General features: G+C 47.4%; 5 protein-coding genes and 1 long non-coding RNA gene across 13 annotated transcripts; 1 reads left to right on the top strand and 5 right to left on the bottom strand.

Moving 5' to 3' along the window:
- Positions 1-932: 932 nt before the first annotated feature.
- Positions 933-3,526, bottom strand: LOC120687931 (subtilisin-like protease). Its single transcript, XM_039970025.1, has one exon. It carries the CDS (start codon positions 3,475-3,477, stop codon positions 1,174-1,176), a length of 2,304 nt encoding a protein of 767 aa, XP_039825959.1. The 5' UTR covers positions 3,478-3,526; the 3' UTR covers positions 933-1,173.
- A 400-nt stretch (positions 3,527-3,926) lies between these two features.
- LOC120687932 (protein PAM68, chloroplastic-like) lies at positions 3,927-7,836 on the bottom strand. Of its 4 annotated transcripts, none has more exons than XM_039970027.1 (2): positions 7,055-7,836; positions 3,927-4,308 (listed from the first exon to the last, which is right to left on the bottom strand). In XM_039970027.1, exon 1 carries the CDS (start codon positions 7,684-7,686, stop codon positions 7,075-7,077), a length of 612 nt encoding a protein of 203 aa, XP_039825961.1. In that variant the 5' UTR covers positions 7,687-7,836; the 3' UTR covers positions 3,927-4,308; positions 7,055-7,074. The 4 variants fall into 4 exon arrangements, 2 of the variants coding, with proteins under 2 accessions (XP_039825961.1, XP_039825960.1); XR_005680909.1 differs by having other exon boundaries at positions 3,928-4,308; positions 6,671-7,836; XM_039970026.1 differs by having other exon boundaries at positions 3,928-6,891.
- On the top strand, positions 7,747-8,159 carry LOC120687933. The gene is made up of 2 exons (XR_005680911.1): positions 7,747-7,863; positions 7,943-8,159. It is a non-coding gene; the product is annotated as an uncharacterized LOC120687933 (long non-coding RNA).
- Positions 8,160-8,977: 818 nt separating this feature from the next.
- LOC120687929 lies at positions 8,978-19,984 on the bottom strand. Its single transcript, XM_039970023.1, has 12 exons — positions 19,409-19,984; positions 19,186-19,314; positions 18,906-19,094; positions 18,755-18,822; positions 17,318-17,892; positions 17,206-17,227; positions 15,933-16,126; positions 14,698-14,796; positions 14,010-14,125; positions 13,721-13,930; positions 13,328-13,600; positions 8,978-9,353 (listed from the first exon to the last, which is right to left on the bottom strand). The coding sequence occupies exons 1-12, from the start codon at positions 19,949-19,951 to the stop codon at positions 9,045-9,047; spliced, it is 2,727 nt and encodes a 908-aa protein (XP_039825957.1). The 5' UTR covers positions 19,952-19,984; the 3' UTR covers positions 8,978-9,044.
- Positions 11,511-12,800, bottom strand: LOC120687930 (protein PAM68, chloroplastic-like). The gene is made up of 2 exons (XM_039970024.1): positions 12,100-12,800; positions 11,511-11,936 (listed from the first exon to the last, which is right to left on the bottom strand). Exon 1 carries the CDS (start codon positions 12,729-12,731, stop codon positions 12,120-12,122), a length of 612 nt encoding a protein of 203 aa, XP_039825958.1. The 5' UTR covers positions 12,732-12,800; the 3' UTR covers positions 11,511-11,936; positions 12,100-12,119.
- An 86-nt stretch (positions 19,985-20,070) lies between the features above and the next one.
- Positions 20,071-24,276, bottom strand: LOC120687927 (pentatricopeptide repeat-containing protein At5g15280, mitochondrial-like). Of its 5 annotated transcripts, none has more exons than XM_039970019.1 (3): positions 24,067-24,272; positions 22,914-23,977; positions 20,071-22,724 (listed from the first exon to the last, which is right to left on the bottom strand). In XM_039970019.1, exons 1-3 carry the CDS (start codon positions 24,114-24,116, stop codon positions 20,254-20,256), a joined length of 3,585 nt encoding a protein of 1,194 aa, XP_039825953.1. In that variant the 5' UTR covers positions 24,117-24,272; the 3' UTR covers positions 20,071-20,253. The 5 variants fall into 5 exon arrangements, with proteins under 5 accessions (XP_039825953.1, XP_039825954.1, XP_039825952.1 ...); XM_039970020.1 differs by having other exon boundaries at positions 23,292-23,977; XM_039970022.1 differs by having other exon boundaries at positions 22,560-22,711; positions 23,292-23,977; positions 24,067-24,276.
- Positions 24,277-24,518: the final 242 nt, after the last annotated feature.

The raw sequence follows: 24,518 nt of genomic DNA, 5'->3' as shown, positions 1-24,518 counted from the left end.
CTTGCTCAACTTCTGTACACTAGAATGTTGCAGGGACAAATGCATGCTAGAGTTGGAGATAGGAATGAAAAATTGAATAAGGTCAGAATGTCAGGTTGAGTGAGCTGAAATTGTAGTATTACTTTTACTCTCATGTCATTAAACAAATACTGCTCTAAATCTTGAAAACTACTTCTCTACGGTTATTGAGAAAATTATTTCTTTCTCTGAGTATGTCTGAGAATGACTCATTAATTATGCCAAACCACCATAAAGATAATGCTTTAACATTTGAACCCTGCTCTCGTGCTTAGTTGGTTGTTTAAACCAATTTCAACCAATTTTGTTCTGAATATTCAACCAATTTTGATTGCACTTGAGTCATTGTCATTACAGAATACAATTCAATCTAAATCTCTTCAAATGACACAACACAATTACATCTCATCATTTCTTATTTTACAAATGGACTGAACATAAATCAATCTCATCATTTCAAATGACAGAACACATTTGGTGGAGACAAGGTTCAGCTAGCAAAGCAGACATGGCAGCGGCTCTAGGGAGGCGGCGGCTCCAGAGGCGGCGGCTCCAGAGAGTACGCTGCGACCCGACGGAGGAGGTGGCGGCCTGAGGGAGGCGACGGTCCGACGGCGGCGGCGGCAGCTCGAGGGAGGAGGCGGCGTCCCGAGGCAGCCGGCGGGGGACTGAGGGAGGCGGCGAGCCGAGGGAGGCGATGAGTCCACCGGCGGAAGACCTAGGCCGGGGTGATTCGCTCGCCTCGCACCGAGGAAACGGAAGCGGAACGGCGCTTCCTCGCCCAGACGGAACGGAGGCGTTAGGGGGTTTTTTTGCGAAAGGAGCAGGCCAGGGGGGGTGAGGCGGGCGCCTAAATGAAAAAGTGCCCAGCTCGGATCGGTGCCCTCGGATGGGGATCCAGTAGCCTCTGTTGGAGTTTCTAAAGTTTGCATAAGGATATTGGTTTCTATAGGATATGGTGCCTATAAGGCATTTAACAAGAACCAAACAACAGTCACGCATAGACTGTGACATGGCGATGCTTGTCATTAAACTAAACTAAACACGCCCCGTAGGACTTAGCTAGTGGCAGCCAAGGCGAAGAATGTGTAGTGGGATTGAATGGAATAAAAATCCTTTTTTTTTAAAAAAAAAGATGAAGATACAGGAGTGGTATCAGAGGAAGGAGATGGAGATGGGGCTCCTGACGGTGTACGTGTCTGACACCCACCGGAGCGCGCCCTGCACCACCTTGGCGCCATTCCGCCTCGCCCACACGGCCACCTCGAACCTCTGCTCCTGGTTTTCCTCGGAGAACTCCAACTCCCGTGGAGCTACGTCGACGGTCACATCGCCGTCGAACATGTCGACCGCCGCGTAGTACACCGCCGGCACCTCCCCGACGTTCCTCACTGTGCGCTCGACCGTCACCGGCGTGCCCCAGTTCCTCGTGCGCTCGAACGCGAGCGAGATCGACGGGTAATTCAGCATGCTCTCCGGGATCACCGCGACGGCCGAGCAGTCGACGGGCCTTCGCGCGATCACCGAGACGTTCTGACTGTTGTAGAGGCCGCAGAGGAAGCCGATGTAGTCGCTAGCGGCGATATCGTAGACTAAGCCAGGGTCCGCGGCCTTCTCCGGGCTGACGTGGCCGGCGCCGGTGGCGAACAAGCCGGCCGGCTCGCGCTGCTCGTCGAGGATGGGGTAGCCGGCACGGTCGGTGACGTCGGCGGTGGTCATGATCGCCGACTTGATCGCCGCCGGCGACCAATCGGGGTGCTTGCTCTTGATGAACGCCGCGATGCCGCTGAGATGGGGCGCCGACATGGACGTGCCGGAGTCGACGTTGAAGGTCTGTCCCGAGAGGGGAGGAGGCGCCGTCTTCGGACCTACCTGGAACGGCCACGCGGCGAGCACGTTCACGCCGGGGCCCGTGATGTCAGGCTTCAGGATGCCGGGGTTCTGGAGGCTAGGCCCGCGAGAGGAGAAGAAGGCGATCGATGGAGCCGGCGACGTGCCGAGTATTGTTCCCCCGGCGAGGATCTGTGCCGTGGGGTTCGCCGTGGAACTGACGTAGGACTTGATGGCGGCGGCGGCAGCGTAGTCGACGTGCGACGCCGGGAGGACATGCGCGGCGGCGAGCGTGGTGTAGCCTTGGGCGAATGTGTTCAGCAAGACCATGCCGGCGCCGCCGGCACTCCGCACCACCGCGCCTTTCAAGATCCTCGAGATGTTTTGCCTCGGCCCTCTCCCGTATTCGCAGAGCACTATCTTGCCGCCGACGTCCAAGCCGTCCAGCGAGCCGTTGCCGCACAACTCGGCGTACGGCTTCCCGCTAGCGCCAGCGTAGACCAACGGGTAGAAGGTGGAGTCCGGGACGTGCGGCTGGTAGACCGACTCGCCGTCGAGGAGGACGCCGTTCCCCAAGCGGACCGTCGAGCGAATCGAGCGATCCATTGTGCTCGCGGCGACGGTGAGCATCCACGGCGCCTCGTTGGTCACGGAGCTGACGTTCGGGCCAGAGTTGCCAGCTGACATGGCGACGAAGACGCCCTTCTCGACGGCGGCGAACGTCCCCATGGCCATGGTGTCGCGGTAGAACGGCTTCGACAGCCCGCCGATAGACATGGAGATGATGTCGCAGCCGTCACCCACTGCGGCGTCGACGCCGGCGAGGATGTCGGAGCTGAGGCAGTTCGTCTCGTTGCACACCTTGTACATGGCGACGTGCGCGCGGGGGGCCATCCCGGCGGCGACACCCGCGGCCTGGCCGAGGACCTGCGCGCCTGGCACGACGGCCCCCGCGGCCGTGCTCGCGGTGTGGGTGCCGTGCCCGGCGTCGTCGACCGGCTGAACCCGCAAGTCGTTGGACATGAAGGAGCGGGCGCCGATGAGCTTGTTGTTGCACACGGCGCCACCGGTGAAGTCGCAGCGCCCCTTCCACCTGGGCGGCGGCGGCGGCATGCCGTCGTCGGCGAAGGAGGGGTGGGTCGGGAAGACGCCGGTGTCGAGCATGCAGACGATGACCCCGGCGCCGCGCTCGGAGCTGCGGTTGGCCATCTGGGCCTGGTGGGCGTCCAGCCCGAGGAAGAGGGGCGTGTGCGTCGTGTGCAGCTCGTGCGTCTCGTCCGGGACCGCGGCCACGAAGCCGGGCACCGCGGACAGCGCGTCGAGTTCCTCCCGGGTCAGCCGGGCCGCGAAGCCGCTGGCGACGTGGCGGTACTCGTGGACGAGCCGGCCGTCCTCGGGCAGGAACGACCTGTACCAGGCGTGCCTATCGGCGGCGGAAGCGAGCACCTGCCCCTCCTGAGGCTGCACGTGGACGATGAAAGTGGCGAGCTCAGCGCCGGCCACCTCGGCCAGGGCAGCGAGGAGGAGAAGGAATGGAGCAAGGGAGAACACCGAGTGCGAGAGCTCGGAGCTTCCCATTGCTGCTTCGCTGACCGCCTGACCATGCTGTGCTGCGAGGATTCCAAGCATCCACTTCTCATATAGCTGAGTTGTCGTATTGCCAAAATATTTTGTCCTAATAGTGTCAGACTGCAGCTGTTTGGACTAGTCTACTATAACGACGTCTCCAATGAGCGAGGCTGTTGCCGTTGTGAGAACGGCGCCGCAGCAGACCCGTGTAGGCCCGAAGACTTCGACGGGGAGCCCACGTTGGCGACGACCGACGACTTGTGAAGTCAGAACTATCAGCCTGCGGATGCATGAGGCCAACAGGTAAAACAGCTACGGCCGGTCTGCTTCTACCACATGCACTGCGACCTTATCCGAAAACCCTTTCCCATCGACACCTTCCTCGTCTTCCACCATGTCCCTTTCGCGTCGCCCTCGTTCCTGAGGAGAGCGCTCGTTCCTGAGGACTGCGAGGGGTGGTAGAATGGGGTCTCCCTCGGCGGCCACCCATCGACAGCCGAACTCCGGTGAGGCGGTCAGGTCAACTTTTTTTTAGAGAAAAGGTTTCTGTACACGATTTTTAGAGCGTGAAAGAGAAGTGTTTTAAGCCTGCCCGCTCGATACAAGTTTAGCTGGAGCAACTCTCGTGCTACCAGAAAGAGAACAAGAGATCGGCAAAAGTCTGCGGAATAGGGTGCAACGCCGGAGCCCTGATGGGACTGCGTAGAAGAAGATGTCACCGACTCTGAACTGTTCATCCACACAATTCTCGGCAGTCTTGGCCCAAGCTGCGCCAGAGCCCCAATGAAGCAGTCCATCTCTGAGCTCTTTCTCCTTGAACAGAGGCCTCAACCTGTCCAGCATCCTTGCCACTGCCCCTAGTACTGGTTCCTCGCCACGCCAAGTTTTCCCCTAAAAGCACAAACCATTCGTTAGTTTCCAAAGAGCCCAGAGCACAGTAGCACAGACACAATTCAGATTTTCATTCTTATTATTGCTCACCCACCAGCGGGCAATGGATTCAAAATCCATCCCAATCCTTCTTCCCACAATGGCAGAAATTTCCAGCCAAACCAATTTGGCAACACACCACTCAAAAAATAGGTGGTTAACCGACTCTGCCTCACAGCAAAATAAGCAAATTTGATCATCGAGCTCTCTTCTTCTACCCAGGTTGTCTCTAGTCAGGAGTTTGTTTTTGGATAGCAACCACAGAAAATATGTATCCTAGGTGGAATACTTAGCTTCCAAACTGCAGGCTCATAGACTAGAATTACCCTCCTAGAATTCACAATAGAATAAAGGGAATGAACCAAATATGTACCTTTAGACTCATACTGTTAGAATCGACGGCGAACAAACGATGAAGGACAACAAGATCAACCACAAGAGACACGAGGATTTAACGTTGAAAACCCCTCCAATGTGGAAGGGAAAAAAACCACGGGCGCCAGCCAGCAAATCTTCGATACATCGGCTGTGTGTTTGCAACGCCTACTGCGGCTTACAAGAGGAATAAAACAACGAGGAGCAAACCCTAAAGGGTATATGAACCGGACCGCGCCAGGGGTGGGAGGTGGGGGGCTGAATTTGGATCACAATATAACACATACTTCCAAATGATGTCATCATCATTATCCACCATGTTACAAGCTATTTGACATAACTCCTCCCACATCAACATCTAGCTCTCCGAAACCGCTCTTCTAAAGGTAAGCCTTAAATTGGCATTATCCCAGACTCTCTCAACCGTTATCCTTTTTTCATTACAAATGATATAAAGAGGCCAGTATTGGACAGCCAGACTAGAGCTACCAAACCACTGATCCTCCCAAAACCTGACCCTACGACCATTACCAATATTCCAGCAGTAGCCAATTCTAGCAGCCTGAGCCGCCCACAAAACCCCTTTCCAAAAAGGGGAGGTTCCATTGTCGAGACAACAAAAAATGTTAGGGTGATTGATCATATATTTGTAGTCAACAATATCCTTCCAGAGCACATAATCACTTAGGTGATATCTCTGGATCCAGGAAGCTAACAAGCACATATTAAGGTTCTTCAAATATGGACTCCTAGACCTCCTAGCTCTTTTTGTTGAGAGACCAATTGCCAATTAGCTAGATGGTACTTGTGATTTTCTTCTGTGTTGCCCCAGAAGAAATGGCTCATTGTGAGTTAATTGTTTTAGTGGCCCACTTTGGAAACTTAATTACAGACATTAAATAAATTGGAATACTTGCCAAGCAAGATTTTAGTAGAGTCGGCCTCCCACCATAGTATAGGAGTATTCCCTTCCAACCAGAAATCCTCTTAATAACCTATCTACCACTAAATGCTCTCTCTTCAGCTTACTATGGTGTAGAGGCACACCAAGGTAATTGAAAGGAAGCTGATCAGTTTTACAGCAAAAGATTTTGGCCATATCATTCTCTCTTTCTTCATCCAAACCAATAGCGATTAGGTCACTTTTGTCATAGTTAATTTTTAGGCCTGAAAGCTGCTCAAAGCAGACTAAAAGCCACTTTAGATTTCTAGCTTTATCCAAATCATTTTGGAGGAAGAGGAGGGTGTTATTAGCATACTGAAGGCTGATAATTCCCCCCTTCACACACTTCCGATAAAAGGCCAGTGATCAGAGTATCAGACTCTCTGTAGCTGCCTTCATTAGCATCCTAGTGAAGACATCAGCAACGAGGTTAAAAAGTAAGGGAGATAGAGGGTCACCTTGTCTCAAGCCTTTACCTGGCCGAAAGTAACCGCCATTTTCATCATTGATTCTAATGCAAATTGGACCCCCCCCCCCTAACCACTTGTCTAATCCAACTCCTCCATCTCTCACCAAAACCCCTAGAAGACAAAAGATCTTCCAAAAACTCGAAACTAACTCTATCATAAATCTTTTCATAATCTAATTTCAGAATGATCCCTTGGTTGTTACCTTTATTTGTTCACCACATGAACAGACAACAAGTCCATCTACATACAACATTAGTTCACGTGCACGTGAACTAATGTTGTATGTAGATGGACTTTTGTCTGTTCCCCTTAATCCTTATGACAAAGCCAAGAGATCGATGTCACTAGCTCGTTATTAGACTAGCAATAAGATATGCAGGTTTGAGCAGCGCGAAAGAAAAGGCAATAAGATACGAGTACAATAAGGGAAAGGAAAGGAGAAGGAGAAAACGAATTGAATCGTGCACGGTGTTTGAACAGTGTTATTTTAAACAAACGTTTGAACGAATTTCAACAGGCTCATCGGCTGCCTTACTAAGAGAGTAAGAGTGCACGGCATCATTGGACTCCCGCAGAAGGAACAACGCCGAGCCGAGCAATGGCTGCTGCCCCGCACGACGACGGCGCGGTGCTGTTGGATTGGCAGAGCAGTCGCACAGATGAACCGTCTCCCAGCCTAATTTGCAATGCCAAGATCAAAGAATCCATTGAAGTCCAGCACTGATTTCATCTTTACTACAGGCGTGAACTGGTCACCTACGTGTAGCATGATCGATGCAATGAGGTACTATCAGACGAACGAGTTGTAGCCTGAAAAAATCAACGCAAGAACACTCTACATCTACAGCAACTCTGCAAGAATGGCCACATGACAAGTACTGTATAAAATGTAGCAAAGATAAGAGGGTGGATTACTGGCCTTGATTAGCTCTAGCTATCCTATCCCCGGCGAGGAGGCGAGCGCCCCCGGAGCGAGTCCCAGAAGACGGGCCAGTTGCGGCGGGCCTCGGTCCAGCCGAGCAGGGAGCCCTCCCTGGCGGGGTCCCAGCTCGCCGACACGATGCCGTAGCTGACCCCCAGCAGCGCGGCGCCGAAGAAGACGAAGGACACGCCGAAGGGGATCCACGTCGGCACGTCCACCTTCTGCACCGCCTTGAGGTAGTAGAACACCGGGAAGAAGCCGCCGCCCAGAGCCAGTGGCGCGCCCACCGACACCCCCACGCGCCGCATCATCCGGTTCGTCACCACCTCCGGGATCGTCGCGTCGCGCTCGTCGTCGTCGTCCTCCTCCTCATCGTCGTCGGCTTCATCCTTCTGCGGCTGCTTCTTCCTGTTGCGGCGCCGCCGGCTCTTCCCCGGCCGGCCGAGGGTGATGATTTTGGGCTCCGCGGCGCCGCCGGCGTCCGCGTCGCTCCGGTAGTTCTTGTTCCTGCGGGCTTGGAGCGGCGAGGCGCGGCGGCTCGGAGCGGCGGAGTGGGAGCGGAGCCCGAAGACGAAGGGTGCGGAGCCGCAGGAGAGGAGGGCGGCGTGTGGGGCGAGCGGCAGCTCCATTGGCGAGAGCCCCGTTTCAAGCCAAAATCACTTGCTACAGCAACGGGGCATCTTATCTCTAACAGGCGAATCGGACAGGCTCCAGGCGGCACGCGCCAGTGTGTCATGTGTGAGGCATCCAGGTCGAGGACTCGAGGTCGAGGCCACGGTTCCTCGACGAACAAGAAGCGCCGTTCGGTTCAGGCCTTCCCAAACGCATGTTGTGTTCAGAATTTCCTTTTTGAAAACTATGTTCAAAATTTCTTGTCTAACGCAGGAATGAGATTCTCAAGACCTAGGAGCTGTGGACAAGGGATTCTCTGAAGAAGGCGAGTCAAGCGTCAATCCTTTTGGAACTTGTGTCAGTCAAGCTACTTGTAAGCATGAGTGGCAACGGATTACGATTCTATTGATTTAACTTTAAAATCCAACTTGTCTCTTGTATATTTTTAACTTGAAATCATATTAAATTATCTCAACTTGTTTAGAGCCCAGCTCTTAAGATTATCTGGACACGTCAGCCGGGCCGCGAAGCCGCTGGCGACGTGGCGGTACTCGTGGACGAGCCGGCCGTCCTCGGGCAGGAACGACCTGTACCAGGCGTGCCTATCGGCGGCGGAAGCGAGCACCTGCCCCTCCTGAGGCTGCACGTGGACGATGAACGTGGCGAGCTCAGCGCCGGCCACCTCGGCCAGGGCAGCGAGGAGGAGAAGGAATGGAGCAAGGGAGAACACCGAGTGCGAGAGCTCGGAGCTTCCCATTGCTGCTTCGCTGACCGCCTGACCACGCTGTGCTGCGAGGATTCCAAGCATCCACTTCTCATATAGCTGAGTTGTCGTATTGCCAAAATATTTTGTCCTAATAGTGTCAGACTGCAGCTGTTTGGACTAGTCTACTATAACGACGTCTCCAATGATCAGATTGCCTTTGTCCTTTGAGGTATGCCGTATTCTGGGACCGGGAGCGAGGCTGTTGCCGTTGTGAGAACGGCGCCGCAGCAGACCCGTGTAGGCCCGAAGTCTTCGACGGGGAGATCACGTCGGCGATGACCGACGACTTGTGAACTGAACTATCAGCCTGCGGATGCATGAGGCCAACAGGTAAAACAGCTACGGCCGGTCTGCTTCTACCACATGCACTGCGACCTTATCCGAAAACCCTTTCCCATCGACACCTTCCTCGTCTTCCACCATGTCCCTTTCGCGTCGCCCTCGTTCCTGAGGAGAGCGCTCGTTCCTGAGGACTGCGAGGGGTGGTAGAATGGGGTCTCCCTCGGCGGCCACCCATCGACAGCCGAACTCCGGTGAGGCGGTCAGGTCAACTTTTTTTTAGAGAAAAGGTTTCTGTACACGATTTTTAGAGCGTGAAAGAGAAGTGTTTTAAGCCTGCCCGCTCGATACAAGTTTAGCTGGAGCAACTCTCGTGCTACCAGAAAGAGAACAAGAGATCGGCAAAAGTCTGCGGAATAGGGTGCAACGCCGGAGCCCTGATGGGACTGCGTAGAAGAAGATGTCACCGACTCTGAACTGTTCATCCACACAATTCTCGGCAGTCTTGGCCCAAGCTGCGCCAGAGCCCCAATGAAGCAGTCCATCTCTGAGCTCTTTCTCCTTGAACAGAGGCCTCAACCTGTCCAGCATCCTTGCCACTGCCCCTAGTACTGGTTCCTCGCCACGCCAAGTTTTCCCCTAAAAGCACAAACCATTCGTTAGTTTCCAAAGAGCCCAGAGCACAGTAGCACAGACACAATTCAGATTTTCATTCTTATTATTGCTCACCCACCAGCGGGCAATGGATTCAAAATCCATCCCAATCCTTCTTCCCACAATGGCAGAAATTTCCAGCCAAACCAATTTGGCAACACACCACTCAAAAAATAGGTGGTTAACCGACTCTGCCTCACAGCAAAATAAGCAAATTTGATCATCGAGCTCTCTTCTTCTACCCAGGTTGTCTCTAGTCAGGAGTTTGTTTTTGGATAGCAACCACAGAAAATATGTATCCTAGGTGGAATACTTAGCTTCCAAACTGCAGGCTCATAGACTAGAATTACCCTCCTAGAATTCACAATAGAATAAAGGGAATGAACCAAATATGTACCTTTAGACTCATACTGTTAGAATCGACGGCGAACAAACGATGAAGGACAACAAGATCAACCACAAGAGACACGAGGATTTAACGTTGAAAACCCCTCCAATGTGGAAGGGAAAAAAACCACGGGCGCCAGCCAGCAAATCTTCGATACATCGGCTGTGTGTTTGCAACGCCTACTGCGGCTTACAAGAGGAATAAAACAACGAGGAGCAAACCCTAAAGGGTATATGAACCGGACCGCGCCAGGGGTGGGAGGTGGGGGGCTGAATTTGGATCACAATATAACACATACTTCCAAATGATGTCATCATCATTATCCACCATGTTACAAGCTATTTGACATAACTCCTCCCACATCAACATCTAGCTCTCCGAAACCGCTCTTCTAAAGGTAAGCCTTAAATTGGCATTATCCCAGACTCTCTCAACCGTTATCCTTTTTTCATTACAAATGATATAAAGAGGCCAGTATTGGACAGCCAGACTAGAGCTACCAAACCACTGATCCTCCCAAAACCTGACCCTACGACCATTACCAATATTCCAGCAGTAGCCAATTCTAGCAGCCTGAGCCGCCCACAAAACCCCTTTCCAAAAAGGGGAGGTTCCATTGTCGAGACAACAAAAAATGTTAGGGTGATTGATCATATATTTGTAGTCAACAATATCCTTCCAGAGCACATAATCACTTAGGTGATATCTCTGGATCCAGGAAGCTAACAAGCACATATTAAGGTTCTTCAAATATGGACTCCTAGACCTCCTAGCTCTTTTTGTTGAGAGACCAATTGCCAATTAGCTAGATGGTACTTGTGATTTTCTTCTGTGTTGCCCCAGAAGAAATGGCTCATTGTGAGTTAATTGTTTTAGTGGCCCACTTTGGAAACTTAATTACAGACATTAAATAAATTGGAATACTTGCCAAGCAAGATTTTAGTAGAGTCGGCCTCCCACCATAGTATAGGAGTATTCCCTTCCAACCAGAAATCCTCTTAATAACCTATCTACCACTAAATGCTCTCTCTTCAGCTTACTATGGTGTAGAGGCACACCAAGGTAATTGAAAGGAAGCTGATCAGTTTTACAGCAAAAGATTTTGGCCATATCATTCTCTCTTTCTTCATCCAAACCAATAGCGATTAGGTCACTTTTGTCATAGTTAATTTTTAGGCCTGAAAGCTGCTCAAAGCAGACTAAAAGCCACTTTAGATTTCTAGCTTTATCCAAATCATTTTGGAGGAAGAGGAGGGTGTTATTAGCATACTGAAGGCTGATAATTCCCCCCTTCACACACTTCCGATAAAAGGCCAGTGATCAGAGTATCAGACTCTCTGTAGCTGCCTTCATTAGCATCCTAGTGAAGACATCAGCAACGAGGTTAAAAAGTAAGGGAGATAGAGGGTCACCTTGTCTCAAGCCTTTACCTGGCCGAAAGTAACCGCCATTTTCATCATTGATTCTAATGCAAATTGGACCCCCCCCCCCTAACCACTTGTCTAATCCAACTCCTCCATCTCTCACCAAAACCCCTAGAAGACAAAAGATCTTCCAAAAACTCGAAACTAACTCTATCATAAATCTTTTCATAATCTAATTTCAGAATGATCCCTTGGTTGTTACCTTTATTTGTTCACCACATGAACAGACAACAAGTCCATCTACATACAACATTAGTTCACGTGCACGTGAACTAATGTTGTATGTAGATGGACTTTTGTCTGTTCCCCTTAATCCTTATGACAAAGCCAAGAGATCGATGTCACTAGCTCGTTATTAGACTAGCAATAAGATATGCAGGTTTGAGCAGCGCGAAAGAAAAGGCAATAAGATACGAGTACAATAAGGGAAAGGAAAGGAGAAGGAGAAAACGAATTGAATCGTGCACGGTGTTTGAACAGTGTTATTTTAAACAAACGTTTGAACGAATTTCAACAGGCTCATCGGCTGCCTTACTAAGAGAGTAAGAGTGCACGGCATCATTGGACTCCCGCAGAAGGAACAACGCCGAGCCGAGCAATGGCTGCTGCCCCGCACGACGACGGCGCGGTGCTGTTGGATTGGCAGAGCAGTCGCACAGATGAACCGTCTCCCAGCCTAATTTGCAATGCCAAGATCAAAGAATCCATTGAAGTCCAGCACTGATTTCATCTTTACTACAGGCGTGAACTGGTCACCTACGTGTAGCATGATCGATGCAATGAGGTACTATCAGACGAACGAGTTGTAGCCTGAAAAAATCAACGCAAGAACACTCTACATCTACAGCAACTCTGCAAGAATGGCCACATGACAAGTACTGTATAAAATGTAGCAAAGATAAGAGGGTGGATTACTGGCCTTGATTAGCTCTAGCTATCCTATCCCCGGCGAGGAGGCGAGCGCCCCCGGAGCGAGTCCCAGAAGACGGGCCAGTTGCGGCGGGCCTCGGTCCAGCCGAGCAGGGAGCCCTCCCTGGCGGGGTCCCAGCTCGCCGACACGATGCCGTAGCTGACCCCCAGCAGCGCGGCGCCGAAGAAGACGAAGGACACGCCGAAGGGGATCCACGTCGGCACGTCCACCTTCTGCACCGCCTTGAGGTAGTAGAACACCGGGAAGAAGCCGCCGCCCAGAGCCAGTGGCGCGCCCACCGACACCCCCACGCGCCGCATCATCCGGTTCGTCACCACCTCCGGGATCGTCGCGTCGCGCTCGTCGTCGTCGTCCTCCTCCTCATCGTCGTCGGCTTCATCCTTCTGCGGCTGCTTCTTCCTGTTGCGGCGCCGCCGGCTCTTCCCCGGCCGGCCGAGGGTGATGATTTTGGGCTCCGCGGCGCCGCCGGCGTCCGCGTCGCTCCGGTAGTTCTTGTTCCTGCGGGCTTGGAGCGGCGAGGCGCGGCGGCTCGGAGCGGCGGAGTGGGAGCGGAGCCCGAAGACGAAGGGTGCGGAGCCGCAGGAGAGGAGGGCGGCGTGTGGGGCGAGCGGCAGCTCCATTGGCGAGAGCCCCGTTTCAAGCCAAAATCACTTGCTACAGCAACGGGGCATCTTATCTCTAACAGGCGAATCGGACAGGCTCCAGGCGGCACGCGCCAGTGTGTCATGTGTGAGGCATCCAGGTCGAGGACTCGAGGTCGAGGCCACGGTTCCTCGACGAACAAGAAGCGCCGTTCGGTTCAGGCCTTCCCAAACGCATGTTGTGTTCAGAATTTCCTTTTTGAAAACTATGTTCAAAATTTCTTGTCTAACGCAGGAATGAGATTCTCAAGACCTAGGAGCTGTGGACAAGGGATTCTCTGAAGAAGGCGAGTCAAGCGTCAATCCTTTTGGAACTTGTGTCAGTCAAGCTACTTGTAAGCATGAGTGGCAACGGATTACGATTCTATTGATTTAACTTTAAAATCCAACTTGTCTCTTGTATATTTTTAACTTGAAATCATATTAAATTATCTCAACTTGTTTAGAGCCCAGCTCTTAAGATTATCTGGACACATTATCTGAAGAAGAAAGAATAGTTACGAATCAGCAGCTATCCTGATCGCAATATATAAAGGGCACATATGATAAGATTCAACCAAACAAAGAAAACTAACCTTTGCAGTTCGGAGTGAACTAGCATTGATATTGTGGAAAAATGAAGTATATTTGAGGCGTCTAGACTCCAATTTATAATTGTGACAATTCATCCTTTCATATACGTCCATTCCAAAAAGACTATGTGCTATGCAAGAAATATTGGCACAATCCCATGATCCAATCGAATTCTTCTCATGAGATTTACCATGGCAGACAGTACGAGAAGTGTACAATTTATGTAAACATTCAAAGATTACCCCCAGTACCTCAGATGCATCGTTCATTTGCCCCTGCGGTGATCATAAACTGGTTATGGTCAACGAACATGGAGATTGCAAGAATATAGATGATAAAATGCTGAATGAACGTACGTAAATCCCTTAAACTATCACAGGAGAATGCCAATTTACCTCCTGAAAGAATTTGCTGTTCGGGTAGGATTTGCTCAAAGCAATTCTCAAAGAAGTAGGCGCAACAGCTTCTCTTTGACCCTTGGAAGCTTTGCTCAAGTCAATGAAGATATCATATAATGCGCAGACAGCACAAGGATCTTCAACATGCTTGTGCAGTGATGATGTTTTAAGGAACTTGTATCGAAACCGCCTTATATGCCATAATGACTGCATAAAGAAGAACATTACTGGTCAACAAGCATGGTTACTTGATCCTTGGGAAAAGCACATACAAATTTATCCTTACCTGAATAATCACATTCAAGAAACAATTGCATTCACCAGCAGCATTTTTAAGGCCAGCTCCATACACTTCTGTCCCATTTGAAGTGCATATGGTACCAGCAGAATAGGTATCATAACCTTAAACAATAGAACATAAGTCAGAAATGGAGATTGCAGAAGACGAAATTAATATCATTAACGCATGATACTATAACAATCATTGCAACACCACATCATCATTCCTATATAATGATCACTTGGCATAAGAAAATAGTTATTTAAATCCCTCACCCTCGACTAGTACATCATCTCAAACTCAAAGTACATGCGGTTGGTGAAGTGATAGTCAACAATAAATGGATAAAAATTTAAATACTCTCCCAAGAACTAATCAAACTTAGATCCTAATGTCGGCAACCTGAGGTAAAAATATAATACTGGTATTATAATCACCAAATTATTCTTCAAACGGGCCAACAGGACATTGGTATGGAAACACTCAGCAATTGTAACTTACTAGACAAGCATGCATTCAACAAGAGGAAATCATGTTTCATGTGGAACTATAAAATCAGATAATTTGTGGACCTTATACAGCACAAAAAGATCTATTTATGATGTTACAGAGGTGTTGAGTACAAATGTTCATGTTAGCATGAGATATGAGCACAAGCATTGAGAATGGAAGCAGCCATAAAAAGAAAGGGTACCAAGGCTTTGGCGCACAGCTTCGTCAAGGTCTTCTTGAAGCCTTTTATCAAAATCATTCTCAATGCAGACATCTGCTGATGGAATTGCACCATCGCCAACTGGATGAGAACAGAGAAGTTCGGATCATAAAGAAATAAAAACATATACATCATTAATTCCATTTCTTGGTAATTTACAAGACAAGGTGTCAAGGAATTAGGAAGTAAAAAACCATTGGAACCAATATGCAAAAATTGCCATAATAAACAAAGTACCTACATGTTGCCTTGGTCAACTAACACAAATGCTTATAAAGCAAGTACACGAATACTACAGAACTAAAGTAAAAATACAAGAATAATTGGTGCTTTGAAGTATTTCAATGCTTTGTAAGCTTTTAGATCTATTCAGGCATTCCAAGATGTGTTAAACTTATTTGCTATCAATCTGTATGAATTCTATTGCTCATTGGATGTGTTTGTATCATAGGAAACCCCAAAATACCTTTTTTTTAACCAAAAAAAAGGCAGGTAGCCAGAAGGAAACAAAACCAGAATAATGTTGTGCCAGAAGGAAACAAAACCAAAAAAAAAAGGCAAGTAGGCAGAAGGAAACAGCTTAGAAGGAACCACAACATATTATTACTATACAGGCAACTACTCCCTCCGTCCCAAAATACAAGTCATTTTAGGAATTCTATGACCGATTAACAAAGGAGGTAAAATGGCCACGTTTGCCTCTATTTATTACCAATATTTGGGATTCTTGCATGCACATGCACTTTTTAAATAGGGTAAATAACTTGTTTTCTGGGAAATTTTGAATCCTAGAGTGAATTACTTGTTTTTTGGGATGGAGGGAGTATTTGCTAATTAGTGTGTCAAACTTAGCAGATTCTATTTGAGGCTTCAACTACTATATCAAGTACTTAAAAAATTATAGTGCAAATCATTTATAAGGATAGAGTGATAGTGTTATGGTTGTTGTTGGATCGAGGGGACTGGGGAGGAAGAAGGAGGCGGCGGCTAGGGTTGGTGGGGCGCTAGAAGGCCGGCCGTGGGGCTTTGCCCACGGCCGGCAAGAGAGAAGAGTTTTCCTTCTAATCTCTTGCTTGATTAGATTGATACATCTCATCTCCTTATATAGAGAGGTTTGACTTTGCCCCTAAGCAAGCAACTAATTAACCCTAATGGGCTAAGGCCCAATAGGCCCTTGACTCTAACAGATAGACTTGTGGATATACAAAAATAGCTATCTTTCTCAAAATTTGGCTCCTCTGTTCCTGCAGTGTGTCCTTTATTAACAAACTGTCGATCATCTGAAGGCAACATATGCAACTGATTCTGCTTTCCATTATGATAGCTGTGATTTGCATAGGAAGATGTTTTACCAGTGCTGCTCCATCTAGGAGTTGTCATACCAAATTGGGGATCAGATGCCCTATCATCACCATCATCATCAATGTTTTTAAATCGCCTAATCGTCTGATCGAACAATGGGTGGACCAGACGACTAATCGTGATTAGTCGTCGACTAGGGTCGATTAGTCGGGTCTGATCGACCCTAGTCGTCCAGGACATTTAGGATCCATATATATATATATATACTTATATTATTGTATAGTATAGGAGTTAAGTACTGAAGTACTAGCAAGGTGCGGTGGTAGTTTTGCTATAGCCTTCTCAGCATACGCTGCAGAATCTGGAGCAGTTGAGGAAGAAGAACCAACACCACCAGTGGAGGCAACCACTGAAGGACGGTCGGCAGCGTCACCACTCCCACCAGCACTGGGTGCATCTGGTTTGAGCATTATAACCTCCACCATAGCACGCCTCAGCTCCCCTTCTGCTCAAGACGCAAACGAATCACAGGATGCAATGGTACTTGACAGCAAATCGGCACACTGGAATAGAGGAGGGAAAGGAGGGAAGAAGGGATTGCTCACCACTATCAGAGGACGACGAAGCCATCTTCTCTGGAGCTCGCCGGACCCGTCACCCGTGCTCGCGCTCGCGCGCCGACAGGAGGAGGTCGCGGGTCGGGGTAGCTCGCCGAAGGGAACGGAGGAAAGAAGGGAGCTCGCCGGAGGGAAAGGAGGGAAGGAGGTCGCCGGAGGGAAAGGAGGGAAGGAGGTCGCCGGTCGGGGCAGCTCAGCTCGCTCGCGGCGCCGACGGGCCGTGGCGGCGGCGGCAATGGAGGGAGCGGCGGCTGCCGACACAGGCGCAGCTCGGTCGGGACGGAATGGTGGCTGCCTGGCTGGGAGCCTCTCCAGTCTTGCTTCTTAAGTTCTAACCCTAGTGGGCTTTGGGCCTCTCATTTTCTCACCAGCCCACAAGCAATCTAGCCCAGTTACACAAACCTAATCGAGAACACCCCTAGTCGGACGATTAATCGCCTCTAATCGCCGATTAGTCGGTCGATCGGTCGATCGGGCTTCTTGATCGAGTCGTGGACCCTAATCGAGCACGCTGGACCGATAAGGTCGATTAATCGCGACTAGTCGCTCGATTTGAAATCATTGATCATCATCATAAATAGCACCAGGCACACCTGCAACAATAAACAGATATTAAATGTTAAAATTGTGAATGACAATGATAGATCCTAACTTGTACAAGGCGTAGCACCATAACCAACAACCTTGGGCATACTTCTTTTGTGCTTCGCTAGTACTTTTCCTGGACTTTTGGAAGCTAGGGTTACCCTGAGCTTTTGTATGTTGTGCATTTTTCCAAATCCCATTCGTTCTCAATGTTAACTTAGAAACACTCATATCGCTGCTGGTTAATGCATGCGCCCCAGGTGTATCCAATCCATTATGTTTCTCCCTGAAATTGTTCTCAGTGTAGTTAGAGTGTTCACGCAATGGAACTTCAGAATAGCGAAAGTCGCCAAACTTTATGCCTTCTAGATAAGCAAACGAAGAGTTAGTGGATGCACTTTCACGGTTATCTTGGGCCCTGTTTAAATTCCCAGTGCTTAAAAGACCAGCTGTCCCAACAACAGAAGATGCATAGGTACTTCTAAATTGTTCTGCAAGATGCTTCTGTTTTGTTTCCTCCTCTATCCTTCGTTGATATTCCAGAGTCTCTTCCAGCTTTCTTTCCTCTGCTTCAAGTTGTACTCTACGCCTAAGTTCTTCCTCTTGTTCATTGAAGTAATCATCACTTGTTGAGAGTTTGCAGTCCAAATCATCACAATCAGCAACAAGTTGACTGCAAAATATTAGCATGATCAAAACAATGAAACGAGCATACAACCACTTTCCAAAAAAAAAATAGGTCAATGAAAGGATTATTCCATTGAAGCATCTTTTTAATCATGCTGCACAATCTAAATAACTTAGGCACTGGTGACTGATGAAACAAGCTTTTTGCAGTAAATTTTTTTTGCAGTAAATTTCTAATATAAGCACATGTAAGATACGTACTGACATCTCAGGTGCAGAATGGCATTAATAAGATAAAGATGGCTCTCTATCCATATTCGCTTCTATGAGGCTGGAATTTATAACCACAATAACCAATTAATTGCCCTCGGACGTTAAGCGGAATGCATGGTTTTAAAACAATACTTGCATGATAACATGCAGTACAATCACTGTTCTCAACATTATCCAGCGAACCTATCAAGCAACATGGCTAGCTCAAATGGAAGCAAAATTACTGGTCAAGGTTAATATTGTTCAGCAAGTATGTAAAAAAAACATGCAATGTCAATTGGCTCCTTCCTACTGTGGCCAGATTAAATGCCATGATATACGCAGGAAAAGAAATAAAACATTGCATCAAACAAAGTAAGCTTGTAATCACGCAAACAAACATCTTTCCCTCAAGTAAATTCTATTGACAAAATCTAACTTTGGAACAAGCATAGGCTGACCAGGATGCAAACTAGTAGTACTGATTAAAAACGGATACCAAAATAAGGAAAACTAGAATTCGAAAACACTTCCCTGAGGAAACATGTCAATGCTCTGTACCTAATTAAGGATAAACTAGAATAGATGTGCCCCTCAAAAAGATCTTCTATGGCAATCAAATTTATGAGAGCATAGGTACTATAAGAATCACTTACAATTTCTCTCTTGTTTCCTCATCAGCACTGTCTTCGCAAACAAGATACTGGTCACTCCAGCTTGAATCCTAGGGATGAATCAGGAGAATTATAGCAAGAAAAGAAATTTCCTTGTAAATCAAAAGCCTACTGCACTCAAAATCACAACCACCTTGAGGTCCTTGGATCTCCGAGAATCCTTCAACTTCTTCTTATCCTTTGATTTCTCATGGTACTGTTTCATGTCACCCCCTTTGCTAGCATTCTTCTTAGCATCCAAGGCAAGTTCAGCCAGGAAGGCTTCCCTTGCAGCATCAGATCTCTCTCTGGCATCCTTGTCCACCAGCTCTTCCAAATAGGTCTGCATTGCATACCGCAGCCACAACTAAGCAACGAAGAACCAAAAAGATAAGGCACTGACTAGAAACAGAGTTTGGATGCCGAATACAAACTTGCAAGAACGATTTCATGAGAGGCACAAGAATCATTCGATAATCAAGAGAATAAGAACGTCCAAGTTCATGCTCCAGTTGATGCATCACAGCTACATTTCGCATAATCTTAGCATCTATCTTGCTAAGCTGCAAGCCAAAAAAAAAAGTTAGAAAACAAAGATTGCAAATGCATTTTGAAGATTTTAAGTAACTCCTGCAGTTAAAGTCCACAAGAACTGACCTCCATAGTAATTTGTTCCTTCATCTTTGAAACAATCATCTCTACCACGGCATCATTTGAATTTGAATGCATTAAACCATGCATATTCCATTCCTCACCGTCTAACCCATCGAAGTCACAAAGGCGTGGGGCCATGCTAGAAAGAGCCTCATCATAACCAAAGTGTGATGTGTGAACTTCCTTCAAAATAGCTGAGACTGCATCCAACTCATATCTGCTACTGTTAGTCAGCTCCTCAGCATTGCGCTCCAACAAAACACCCTGCCGCTTCCTGAGGAGCTCCTCGTACCCAATGAACTGCCCCCTCCTATTCCTTTTTGCTTGCTCTCCAGCAAAGATGCTCTCTACAGAAATCAAAGCCTCCTCATTTCTCAGCTGTTCAAGCTTCCGTTCACATAAGTTCTGCAAGCTGTTGAACTCCCTCTCAAGTGCCCGGAGAAGGTCGATTCCCTGATTTGATCTTTCCTCAAGCATATGATTCCAACACAATAGCTGCTCTCCAATTGAAGATCCAGCATACAACCATGAAAGCAGTGCATCCATATCAACATTCTCGGAGTCAAACTTTCCACTAAAAATCTCTCCATCAATGATCAGTTCTGATGAATCAGAATTGAGAGTAACCTTCTCCAGTAATTGTGATTTTTGGGGGAAGTATCCCCATCACCTAGGCCTTCTTGCTTGGAAGTTGACGCTTGTGTGAACCTTCATTCCCCAAGTAGCACATTAGAGTTGCAGTGTTGCATAAGCTTGGTTTCACTGTGTGTTGTCAGTTCCACAGGGTTCAACTTGACAATACTCATCAGTTCACCGTTTTCTGAAAACCACATGTCAAATTATGACCATTATGGGGGATTAAGGAAAAGGTTTGGCAAAATGGGCTCTCCATGTCCTTCAGCTTTCTCATTGGTACTGCTGAAATTGCTTATAATAGACCATTGCATCTCAAAGTTGGGTACTTGCCCTGCTTGTTGCATGTCATGCAGAAGTGCCGTAGCCTTCTGTAGATTATTACTTCTGCAATAGCTATCAAGAACAACTCTATACATGCCATAGGATGGTACAGATCCCAAGGTGATTAGCATTTGCAAAATCTTCATAGCATCACAAGTTCTTCCTGTGGCACAAAGGCCATGTACAAGTGCATCAACGGAGGTCTCACTTGGTGTTAGGCTTGCAAATTGCATTTCCACGAGAAAATCAAGTGCCTGATCAAATTCTTTTAATATAAACAGTCTGTATATAATAGAACTGTAACTGACTTCACTAGGTAGTTTGCCTTTCTTTAACATTGTATCTAGCAGTTTAAGAGCCGTTTTCAAGTCTCCTAGTACGCAGAATTTCTTGACGAGGTCATCAAAATTGGTGTACGATCCAATAAACTCACTTTTGCTCAGGTTGTTCAGACATAATTTTGCTTCCAAATGTCTCCCAGATGAAAGAAGACATGAAGTGAGGATGGTCCTAATGATAGAACCATGCTTCCATCCACTGCTCTCAATCAAGTGAAATAATGCTTGTGATTTGTCAAGGTTTCCTAGCTTGCAGTGATGACTCAACACTATTCTGAGACTGCGGTTGCTTGGTTGTATTCCCTGAGCAATACAGGCATCAAGCATGCTAACTGAACTATTGGCATCTCCAGACTTGTGAAATCCATAGACAAGGAAGTCATAGGTCATTCTGTCTGGAGAAATACCATTACATTCCATGTCCTTCAATAAATCATGAACCTGTGAGGTGTTCCTTCTCTGAAAAAGATAAAATATTAGAATATTACATGAAATTAGCTTTCTTGACTTGTCACTATGTTGGAACAGTGTCCTAAGGCTTGATGCACTAGAAAACCGACTTTGCTCACACATTCTACAGACAAGGAAGCGATAGCTAGATATAGAAAGGTTGGCATGCATCTTCAGCATCATGCAAAGAACTGCATCTAACATTCTCCAATTTTTTAGACAACCATATGCTTGAATTAAGGAATTTAACAAGGTGCCACTGAGCTTCCAAGGAATTGATTCTTGCAAGACTTGCATTACCCGCTTCATATTTCCTGTTTGCACTAATTCCTTCAAAATGCAACTGCAATATGAGAATTCAGTAAATTCCATGTTCAGTACAGATTCAACCAAGTTCTTGGCTCGGTCCATATCAAGCAATGGCACTGAAGGCAATATAGAACGGAAAGTAAATGTATCTAGTTCTTTGCATTTGTAAAGCCACATGTCATACATTCCAATTGATTCAGCAGTCTTATGCTCCTTTAGGAAGCCCTCCATCACACAAAAGAGCATTGAGCTATCCACAACCATTCCCTTTTCTTTGAGAGCCTCCAACATTGCACATCCAACACTGGTCAACCCTGTCCTGCACAATTCTTCGAGAAGTGCATAATATGCACTGAAAAATAGATCCGGATAACAGTCAAATAATTGGTTCATAAGCTTCAGGGCTTCCTCAATTACTCCCCATTTGCACAAGCAACTGGTGAGGGCCATCATATCCTTGCTATCAGGTGACCAACTATAATTTGTTGCAAGATTCCAACATTCCCAAAACCCTGCTATGTTTCTTTCTTTGCAGAAGCCTATCATCAAATAAGTATATGTATCTTGACTGATTGACAAGCCTTCTCTGACCATTTTTTTAAAAACCAGTCTTGCATGAGCTGGCATCCCATTCCTACTCAAGGTTTGGATAAATAAATTAAGGCTTTGAGCACCAAACTTGTCAAATATATCTGGCATCTCCTCCATAAGGTCAATGGCATCTATTACAAATGCAGGGCTCACACATAAGGCCTTGAATAATTCTGAACAGCTAGCTGGTGAAATGGCATATCCCCATTGAAAAGCTTCATCTTTCACAAGAAGAGCATTTGCAACATTGCCTTGCTGAGATGCACTGACTAGCTCTGAGTTAACATCTGGTTGAAGTGCAGTATCCAAAATCTGTGCCAGTGAAATCTCAAACTTTTTTGAGTCAGTGTCCAAATAAAGACCGTTGCCAACCGAATCAAAAAACTCAGCTTTCGGGAAACCAGTGGCATTATCTCTCTTAATTTTCACTCCTAGGTAATCTAGCCCCAAGAATGATAAGGTCTTAGAGAGTGCACAGTTTCCAGAAGGAAGATCATTTACACCATTGGTTTTCATATCCCTCAAGACTTGTTCAATATCATCAAACTGTCTATACCAGCAATATCCTGCCAGAATTATCTTATATGTTGAAAGATTAGGCGTTACTTTTCTTTCAACCATATCTTCAAAGACATACTTTGCATGTCTGTACAGTCCCTCCCTGAAAACGCCACCTAAAATAGCATTATAAGCACACACCCTAGGTTTAATATGTCTAGAAAAGCACTCTGATAAATATACGAATGCAGATATAAGTTTCATTTCTCTACAGCTATGAAATATGAAAATTCCAAAAGTAGTAGCATCTGGAGAAAACCCTAATGCCTCCAATCTTTGGAAGACCAACCATGCCTGATCAGTACCGAGATTTGTGCATGAAGACGCAAGGATTCTGTTGCAAAGACGCAACTCAGGTAAACACCTCCACTCTTCCAAAAAGTTCATCATATCCCCAATGTCCTTTTTCTTGTTAAATTCTTCTACAATAATTGATAAGGATCCCTTGCTTAATTTAAGACCCAAACTCTTTATTTGCCGAAGTATAGCAAGAGCTTCCAAAAAATTGTCTTTCTTGATTAAAGCAATGAAAACAGAATCAAGAATGTCTCCTTTGGTGCAAGAACCGAACCCAGCTTGAAGCATGTCCAAATATACTCTTAAAATCAATTCATCCTTTCTCTTTCTGATCAGAAAATGAAGAAGTACTTGGTAGCATGAAACTGAAGGAATCAAACACTTACACCTTGCATAATCGTAAAGTGCAACTGATTTCTCGAGGTTGCATGCTTCTGAATACGCCTGGATAATCCGACTGAATAGTTCACTTGAAACGGCCAGAGCCATATGATCATCCAATGAGAGCAGTAGTGATTCAGCCTGACTGAGCATATGAGCATCCACAAGTATGGCTACCATGGTCTCATTTGACCTTGGCAGATGTTGGAACTCCTTGCTTTGCTGTGAGGCCCACCTGTACAAATTCCATAAAAACCTCGCGTTCCTCACTTGTCCCGAGCTAGACCCAAAACCAATCAATATGTCAAGATAATCCTCAGGCTTCAGCTCAGAGACGCGCCAGAACCGGCGAAGGGTCTCCGGTGAGAGCCACAAACCAGGCTTAAGAACATCTTGCAAGCTGCACTTCCCATCAAAGGTGTCCCTTCTACTCTCAAATATGTGAGCGCACTTTGATATAATCAGACTCCCAATACCAGAGCATGATTTTACTGCAGAATGGGCCTCGGGTTTGGACTTTCCTCCAGTTTTCTGCACAAAATCAGACCCAGCTTCCTCCGGAGCGCCTGCAAAGACTGGATTGCGGTTCTCCCCAACGTGGCTGCTTCCACTTCTGAACAAGCTCCCGTTGTCGGAGTTCAGCTTCGGGGCATCATTGGCAAAACCTCGGCCTCCAAACTTGGCTTCTCTCCTGATGTCAGGGATGGAATTTGAACGAGTCGATTAGAGCGAAAGAAACGTCGGTCGGTGCATTTTAGCTGAAAGCTGTCACTTGCTCACCTGAGATGGCGGATACGAATTGCGCCCGGTAACCGCCATGGCTTCCACATCTAATCCTGTACAGCCTCTCAGCCCCGCCGTTGAGAAAAGACCCGCACGCCGCATCTGACCAGCGACTCCCGCCGGACCCGGATGAGGTCAGGGGAGCTGGGGAGGCGGAGACGAGAAACGGCGGCGGCGTGTTGGTGTATTATTGTAATTAGTAAATGTATAAGGATCATTGTGTAAAGTGGAGAAGATAAAAGAGAAGAGAACGTTGTGGGGAAGTTTGACCCAGCCAGTGAAATTCCCCAATCTACAACATGGTCTACAGAGAGCTAGGTGTTGATATAGAATCGCGCCAACACACTCGAATGTGCTAGAACGCGCGACGATCGTCAAAACGATCAACACAGCGAAAACTCTGGGCGGACCGGTCTGACCGGTTTTGCCGACCGGTCTGACCGGTGCAG

This window comes from Panicum virgatum, chromosome 9N, assembly GCF_016808335.1.
Source record: "Panicum virgatum strain AP13 chromosome 9N, P.virgatum_v5, whole genome shotgun sequence".
Lineage (NCBI taxonomy): Eukaryota > Viridiplantae > Streptophyta > Magnoliopsida > Poales > Poaceae > Panicum > Panicum virgatum.
This window is presented reverse-complemented; position numbering and strand designations above follow the sequence as displayed.

Coding starts and splice junctions, on each gene's coding strand:
- LOC120687931 (XM_039970025.1), bottom strand. CDS start 3,477: ATGCTTGGAATCCTCGCAGCACAGCATGGTCAGGCGGTCAGCGAAGCA.
- LOC120687932 (XM_039970027.1), bottom strand. CDS start 7,686: ATGGAGCTGCCGCTCGCCCCACACGCCGCCCTCCTCTCCTGCGGCTCC.
- LOC120687930 (XM_039970024.1), bottom strand. CDS start 12,731: ATGGAGCTGCCGCTCGCCCCACACGCCGCCCTCCTCTCCTGCGGCTCC.
- LOC120687929 (XM_039970023.1), bottom strand. CDS start 19,951: ATGGATGCACTGCTTTCATGGTTGTATGCTGGATCTTCAATTGGAGAG. Junction 17,893..18,754: donor GAGGAAACAAGAGAGAAATT/GTAAGTGATTCT, acceptor AATATTTTGCAG/TCAACTTGTTGCTGATTGTG. Junction 14,126..14,697: donor AGCTGTGCGCCAAAGCCTTG/GTACCCTTTCTT, acceptor CTATTGTTTAAG/GTTATGATACCTATTCTGCT.
- LOC120687927 (XM_039970018.1), bottom strand. CDS start 24,116: ATGTGGAAGCCATGGCGGTTACCGGGCGCAATTCGTATCCGCCATCTC. Junction 23,978..24,066: donor ATTCGTATCCGCCATCTCAG/GTGAGCAAGTGA, acceptor CCCTGACATCAG/GAGAGAAGCCAAGTTTGGAG.